The following is a 7,686-nucleotide window of genomic DNA, read 5'->3' on the forward strand; positions in this document are numbered from 1 at the left end:
CTAAGGAAGCTACTAATCATTGCAATGGTCCTCAGTCTAATCCTTGCCACAGCTCCCTGTGCATGAAAGGCTAGAGTTCTCCTATTCATGCTGTCATTTGTTTTGGGACCACTGTACCACCACCATTATTATTTACATGCCGAGTTTCCTTAAGGAATTCAATTATAATGTCACTGCATTATTATTCCGTCATGCAATATTGCATGCATGCACATATATATAGATCAAACTGTACTTGTTCTACCTAGCTCATCACAAAAAATGCTGTGTTGTTTTTGCATAAAAAGTTGTCTACTAAACATAATGAAGATCATAACCTGTATGGTGATACATCTTAAAATTAAACCTAAAAACAGTTTTGCAAGGTTATCCAAATAACTAGTAGATATATTAATAATATGTTTATCACCATAAGAAATGTCCCCCTGTTTTTAGTGGAGAGATCATGCAATATAGAAAACAAGAAATTTAATATCTTAGAACCTGCTACACATGTGATCTAAGAAGGACCATATATAAGGAACAATAACAATAAGATGGCAAATATTATATAGGGTAGCGGTTCATAATTAAAGGGTGCGTACAATCCAACCAACAACAAGAATAATAGCAACAGTAATAACACGGGGTAAAAGTACAGAATGACCGGGGATAGATGCATGCTTGCGTACGGTGATACGGCATAGATTATATATATGGCTGATGGTACTCGATCCTCTGGGCTACCGCTCCATCGATCGGCCTCTAGATGCTGCGCTCAATCTGCTTGAAGATGTCGAAGCTCTCAATGACTTGCTCCTTGGCCCTATCCTGTAAATTAAAGAGCAGCATGCACATGCATATGTACGTAAGAAATGGCATACCATATATATTGGACTCTTGCTCTGTTTCTGTATAAATTAATGTATAGAGAAGACAGGCAACTTTATTTTGCAGTAGTACCTCCAGATCAAAGCGTGCCTCAGTTACCTGAGGAGTGGGCACAACTCTAGGTTCTGGAGCGCTGTTGGAAGTGGCAGTAGAGGCAGTCGTCGAGCAGCGCGGGTCGCACTTCGCCCACTGCATATGCAGCACGTCATATCATAGAGAAAAATGTGTAAAAAAATGTCTTCAATAATTAATTATAATTAACCAGCAATCTTACATTCTTGGCAGCCATGCTGAAGGCCTCCCTGTGAGGGATATCTGGCTTCGCAGCTTTGATGCGCTGAATCTCCTCCCTGCCACATATAATGTAAAGGGTAATGTATTAGTCAAAGAAAATTACGGCTGTCTATATATTATTTCTTTACAGAAGAGAGACATGGTTCATGCTATATATGGGACATCATCTAAGAAACACTACGGAAAATTGTATAAATCTTTTATCTTGTGTAATCCTACAATGCACAAGTAGTAGTTTCACGGCCGCTTCAAAATGTATGGTGGTTCGACCCATGCAATTTCTAAGGCCTCCCTCTAGCCATTAATTCCTCTCAAATTGCATTGTTCATGACCAACAAATAATACCATACAAAAACATTATCAAATACGAGACCAAGGTAGAAAAGTAGTACACTATATCCTACAAATTCTTAGGCTAATTGGTTAATGAAAGGTTAAAATTAAGCTTGAAGTGTGTGTGCACCTAATAAGAAAAGAAACAGAGGGACCATCAAATTAGACAATTAATAATTGTGTCGATAAAATTATTAAATTGGAAAATTAATTGCATGTTTAGCAATTGGTAAAGAGGTGAAACTACAAATAATAATATAGGCAAGCATAGTTTTTCAGCAATAGTGTGTATAGGAATTCAGGTCAAACGTGTCTGTCATTAAGTCCATTCTTTTCAAAATGGTTGTCATCATGAGTGTATCATATGTATGAGGCTGTACTTATTTGTTGTATGCTATCGGGTCTGTGAGAAGTCTTCTTCATTGATTCTATTTGCTAAAACTCGAATCTACTTCCTCAAAATGAATGTTTACAATACATGAAGATTGCATAGTATCACACCTTTATTTCATCCTTTTACATATTCAACAAAATTAAGCTAAAAGAGATACATATAGTGTGCTTTTGTTGTCTTTTATTATTCCTTCTAGACTCAAGGGAAATTAGTATCTTCTGTTAAAAGAATTGAATGAAATAGTTGTGAAGGAACAAAGTTCAATAAAATCACTGTATGCGCACCTTCCATTTCAGTGTTTGTATGTTTGCTTGCATGGCATGAGTGTATTGGTTGTTCTAAAATTCTGTTTAAATACATTGCACACCCAGTAACTAGTATGGAATCACTATCCACACATTTGTTTTCGAAATCCTAACTGTTGTGATCTTGGAAATGGTTGGATGATAGAGTATCGGGCTACTAATATATATCTCGAAAATTATCTGGAAATATATAGCGATGGAAATTTACTAAAACTACATTAATGTCCACACAAGTAATTACTCATGGAGCTCAACAAAAAACAACATTGCTTGATGCAAAATAATAAAACCCAGAGTGAACTTTTTTTAATGGACTAATGTCTTTGTCAAATGTTTGCACTGCACAGTTCCTCCAGATTTTTTTTGAGAAGGGAGATTTATTGCCATCATAATAATGATGCATTGGATATAAACAATGTGTGAACTGTGAACTATATATATATATATATATAATGCACGGCACGGTCTAGCTAGTTACTACGCGCTCGGAGCTAGTTACAACAGAGAGATCCAGCAGACCTCTACAGCAAGTTTGTATCACATTTTTTTGTCTTCTGCTACTGTGTAAATACTCAGGTTTATATAGTACGGATTTGCAAGCCTAGCTACTAGACGGTTTTACTTGCGTTGCGGAAAGTGTAAGGGGAGAGAGCGAGGTATCCATATATAGAGTGGATGCAAATCTACTCTACTTTATAATAAATAAACAATGAGATACGCATTGAACCTGGCCCCAACAGCAAGTCGTGTATAAATGAGATCACATGTGACTCTCTGAGACCATGTATTTGAAAAGCTATTATCCAAAAACATATATTTGAAAAACTTAAAAAGTAAAGAAGGAAAATGTTTCCTCACCTCATGAAGCGATTGTAAGCAGATGGGAGGCGGTGTTTCTTCTCCGGGGCTGCAATGAAAGAAAACAAATGCATTGAGTACAAGAACAATCTTAACTGTTTAATCAATCACATCAACTAAACGGAGGGTAGAGTTTGAGAAGTAAAAAAAATCACGTAAGAACAGAAAGAAACAAAGCAAAGAACATGGATGAGTCAATGATTCTTGCTGCTGCTACTTACGCTTGACAACGAAAGGCATTCTCGGGCTGAGCTCAGTTGATGTCGGCGAGGCCAGCGGCAGCGGTTGGTTCCTCCTGCAGTCATTGCAGGGTCCCTGACACTGTGAAATGGCAGCATAGCAATCAAAGATAGGTCCCAGCGCGCTTCAAGATCTCACAACGTTAGCGATGCATCATGTGAATGGAATCAAGTTATCATTTACTAGGCCATCAAAATCTGGTTATTGTGGATATCATCTAGATCTTTGTTTCCAAAAGAAAATGTGTTTTTTAGGAGAACCATGCATGCATGAATGCCACAGCAGGGCAGCTGCTGCTACTGCTACTGCTGCTGCCGCCTCAAAAAAGCTCAACACTGCCTTTTGCAGCAACGAGCGAGGGCCTACCCAGGCCGCGCGCAGAGATGAGCAAAAAGAAATTTTTTGTAGTCCAGCGTTGTTTAATCTTGCCTTGCAAACAGTACTTTGAGTAGTTCAATAAAGCAGAGAGAGAGAGAGCAAAGTAGCAGCACGCGGATGCAACTGAAAGTAAAGCAAAACCATGGCCATATTTCATGAGAAAACCCCATTGTTGTATTTCTCACACCGACTATATTCGGTCCCCCCCCCCCACCCCCCCCAAAAAAAAAACTAGCATATTGAACAAAGAACACGAACACGAACACGAACACGGTTAGCTGAGGATATGTTTGGGTAACTAACTAAAGATCAGAGCAGATGTATTGATGCACACCGTACCTGGAATGGCCCCAAGGGGTGATCAGTCGGCGAGAGCGGCTGCACCATGGGGGGCCGTGGACTGAGGTAGGAGAGGTTGTTGCAGTGGCCGCACTTGACAGTCACCGTGTCCATCAGCCTCTTGCATGGAACCCCAACCTGCAGCTACCCAAGAAGCACAAAATCAATCAATCACAGCAAGCAATCAGATCAACAACCTGTTACTAGATCAACTCCATGCCTTTGCATGGCACTGTCGATCGAAGAAAAGCAATAATAGCAGCTGGAAAAGAATGCTCAAGGAGAAAGAAATTGAGGGATGAGAGGTGGATAAAGGCAGCGGAGAGAGTAAAGAGAAGATTCTTGTCCAATCTGAACTTCAGTATGCATGTAACAACAAAGAAGACAAGATATGGAAGCTTGCGAAGCACCAAAAACATATAGAAGTGAAAGACGGAACATGGTACTATCAGGAGGCGAAGAAGCAGCGAGCGGAATATTCCACAAAGAATAATCAGCATGTGTGGCACATCAGTCATGTCCCATGTGCAATTCTAGTGCATGTATATATATGTCCTCCGCCTCCTCCAATCTTGAGAAAGGCAGGATTTAATTGGTTGCCATGTGAATGAGCTAGTATAGTAGCACTGGCTAGCACCATCATACAAAGCAAGGATATACATATGCAGAAAATAAAAAGAAATGAAAAGAAAAGAAAAATGGGAACCAGCAGAAAACCTGTCTGAGTTTTAGCCAAAGAAATAACGAGCGCAAGAAATCCATATCTGGTGCTAGCTAAGCTAGCTAGCCGCATCTCATGATCTTCGCCATGTGATAGACGTTTCATTATTCGGATCCGATTTCTCGAGGAGTTTACCGCGAGCACGGTGTTGCAGTAGGTGCAGCGGACGTAGCACAGGTGCTCGGACTGCGAAACCATGTCCATGCTTGCTTGGTGGCCGTCCGGCGTGGAGGTGGCGGCGGCGCCGCGGGCGGTGGTGGTATATATATATGTTGGAACTTCGGAGGAGCCTCTGGGGAGAGAGCAAGCACCGTGTGTCTGGCTGTCTGCTAGATGTGTGGTGAGGCGAGATACTAATAAGGCGGAGGCCGCCGGGAGGTAGAAGAAGAAGAAGAAGGACTGAAGGAGTGGAGCACGCCACGGGTAGAGAGAGAGAGAGAGAGAGAGAGAGAGTTGGGTTCCGCTTCAAGAGAAGATGGGGGTAGGGTTTCTATTCCTGCAATAATGCCTGGGCCCCACGAACACATGGGTTCGTACGCACGAGACCAACCACGCAGCGATCGAGCGGAGCTGGCTGCACACACCACGCACCATAAATCTTTTCGAGACAAAGCAAGCAAGACGCACACACACGGCCGGCCGGCCGGCCGGCGCGCGGCCTAACAACCCCTGCAGCATAGTGAGTGATCCGTCTCTACTCTCTCGCTCTCGCTCTCTCAGGCAAGTGTACACCTCAAGGGAAAGGAACAGTCTCCCTGCTCATAGCATCTCGGGGCGCGCATAGTGTGCGTGCATGGTTGGAGTGGCGCGTCCAACCAATTACGCGCCTCTCTCATCGATATGATCCACCACCAGTACCGCTGCTAGCTCCCTGTGGTAGCGTACTACTAGCTAGTGCCTATATGTGCGTGTGTGATTGATGAACAGATGTGTATGATCCACTGCGATCGCTCCAATAAAGGGCGGCGACCGATCCATCAATTTGATGACTCGAAGTCCTTTAATTTAGTTTGGACGTATACATGCATAGGGGACTGTTTGTGGCACAACTAAAGCTCCAAGAATTTTTGGAACTGCTCGTCCCTTAATCCTATCCAAATTCTTGGACCTAAAGTTCAGGGGTATATATATATTGATGGCCTATTTGGCAGGGTTCTGGCTCTTTTGAAAACGGTTCTGGCTCTGACTTCTTTGAAGGAGTAGCTCTTCTCCAGGAGCAAAAATTATTCTAAAAAACGTTTAGCAAAATAGTTTCTTCTGTTTTTCTGAAAATGGATGAGAGATGTTGAATGTCTATAGTGCCCCTGATTTATTTAATTGGTTGTACATATAATGTATGCTTCATGTCACTTTGTAACATGATTGTCCAAAATTAACAAAAATTAAATCTGAAAGAGATCGCAAAACGACTTCTTGTGTTGTATAAGTGAAAAAGATCAATTCGTCCAATCTACCCTGCATAATTGATTTTTATTTCATACATTAGTGTATTTGATATTGTTCTACACCAATAAGAAATTATTAGAACATAGGATTGGACTTGAATTCAACACCATAAAACATTGAAAGGGTTATTTGATCGAATAGCATGGCACAAAAAGATGATATAAGGTCTATTTTACAAGAAGTCCTTCTTCTTCCTTGAGACACATAGCGCAACAAGGGCTGCTATTGTTCGTCTAGGCGAGCGGAGGCGAGTGGTAAACATATAGCCTGCCTGAGAGGGGAGGGCACGCAGTCTTTGTGCTCGTGACCACAGATAGAGCCGCGTGAAGCCACAAATTTGGGCTCCATCAATCCTTTAGAGAAATGGCTCCGGCTCCCTGTGGGCTCCTCCGGCAAATTAAGCTACTTTTCAACTAGGCATTTGGTAGCGCCACAGCAGGAGCCAGAGCTGAAGGTGCGTTCGGAGCCCTGCCAAAAGGCACCTAGCCTGAATGTATTTCAATTGATGAGTTGTATTTATTATTAGTGTACTTCTCGCATTTCAAGAAGTCAATCAATTTTAAGTTTAACTACATCTTGTATGTCCAAATGGGTTTACTGTGATCTAGTGATGCTTATTTTGTATCATGAATATTGGTATTTTTATAGGAGTATATCTAAATGGACTGACTCCTTGAAATTCGTTATGTGTACTTATTTTTTGGGATATTTAAACCACTTATTTTGTACTGCAAACATTAAAATTCTTACATGGTTCCCATAGCTATAGTTGGGCTAAACATAGCCTACATATATCTGATGTTTTTTTTTGCCTAATAACAAAGATGTCATGGCATTTAACACAAGGATGAAAGTGGGTCGGTCTACAGCCCTGCAAATAGGCCATTTTAATACAAATCCAAAGTGGTCATTGATGTAGCTAGGGCGTGTATGCATTGTTTGTAGATATATGTGAAGTGCCGTACTTATTAGTAATTTAATCATATACATTCATAATATTCCATATATGTTGTGAATGGAAGAAATATATATGTATATTGCACATGGGATGTGGCCAAAGAAAAGGCATCATGAGAAACCTGGATGGTGACCTGTCTTCAGTTTGTATCAGAGGTCTAAGTTTTGGTTAAGCTGTTGTTCTCAGCATTGGTGTTTTGTTCGAGTAAAACTTCATCCCTTTCCGTTTTGGATTGTGTGTAAGGCCAACTGGAACCATATATACACGAAAATTATTATGTCAAAAAAATATACACGAAAATTAGAGTCTAACTTACTTAATTTGGTTTCGCTTGCAGAGTGAATATCACAATACATCCAATATATATGGTTGTTGTGATTAGACCGAAGCAAAGGCCCACCAAAACTTTGCGTGATATTTTCAACCACTCTTAATGTGCTCTGTGGACAGTTAGCCTCTATTTTTCAGTAAAAGACAAAATGTCATAAGACAATCCGAGCCACCGACGATAATCACGGACATGTGAAAGTTAATGACACACTCCTCATCA

General features: G+C 40.9%; 1 protein-coding gene across 4 annotated transcripts; it reads right to left on the minus strand.

The window, feature by feature from the left end:
- Window positions 515–5,169, minus strand: LOC8056888 (protein DROOPING LEAF). 4 transcript variants are annotated; one of them, XM_021451450.1, is made up of 7 exons: window positions 4,868–5,169; window positions 4,012–4,155; window positions 3,276–3,375; window positions 3,055–3,103; window positions 1,145–1,220; window positions 970–1,059; window positions 515–810 (listed from the first exon to the last, which is right to left on the minus strand). In XM_021451450.1, the coding sequence occupies exons 1-7, from the start codon at window positions 4,934–4,936 to the stop codon at window positions 745–747; spliced, it is 594 nt and encodes a 197-aa protein (XP_021307125.1). In that variant the 5' UTR covers window positions 4,937–5,169; the 3' UTR covers window positions 515–744. The 4 variants fall into 4 exon arrangements, with proteins under 4 accessions (XP_021307125.1, XP_021307126.1, XP_021307124.1 ...); XM_021451451.1 differs by having other exon boundaries at window positions 4,012–4,149; window positions 4,868–5,167; XM_021451449.1 differs by having other exon boundaries at window positions 943–1,059; window positions 4,868–5,166.

The sequence above is a fragment of the Sorghum bicolor genome, chromosome 1 (genome assembly GCF_000003195.3).
Source record: "Sorghum bicolor cultivar BTx623 chromosome 1, Sorghum_bicolor_NCBIv3, whole genome shotgun sequence".
Lineage (NCBI taxonomy): Eukaryota > Viridiplantae > Streptophyta > Magnoliopsida > Poales > Poaceae > Sorghum > Sorghum bicolor.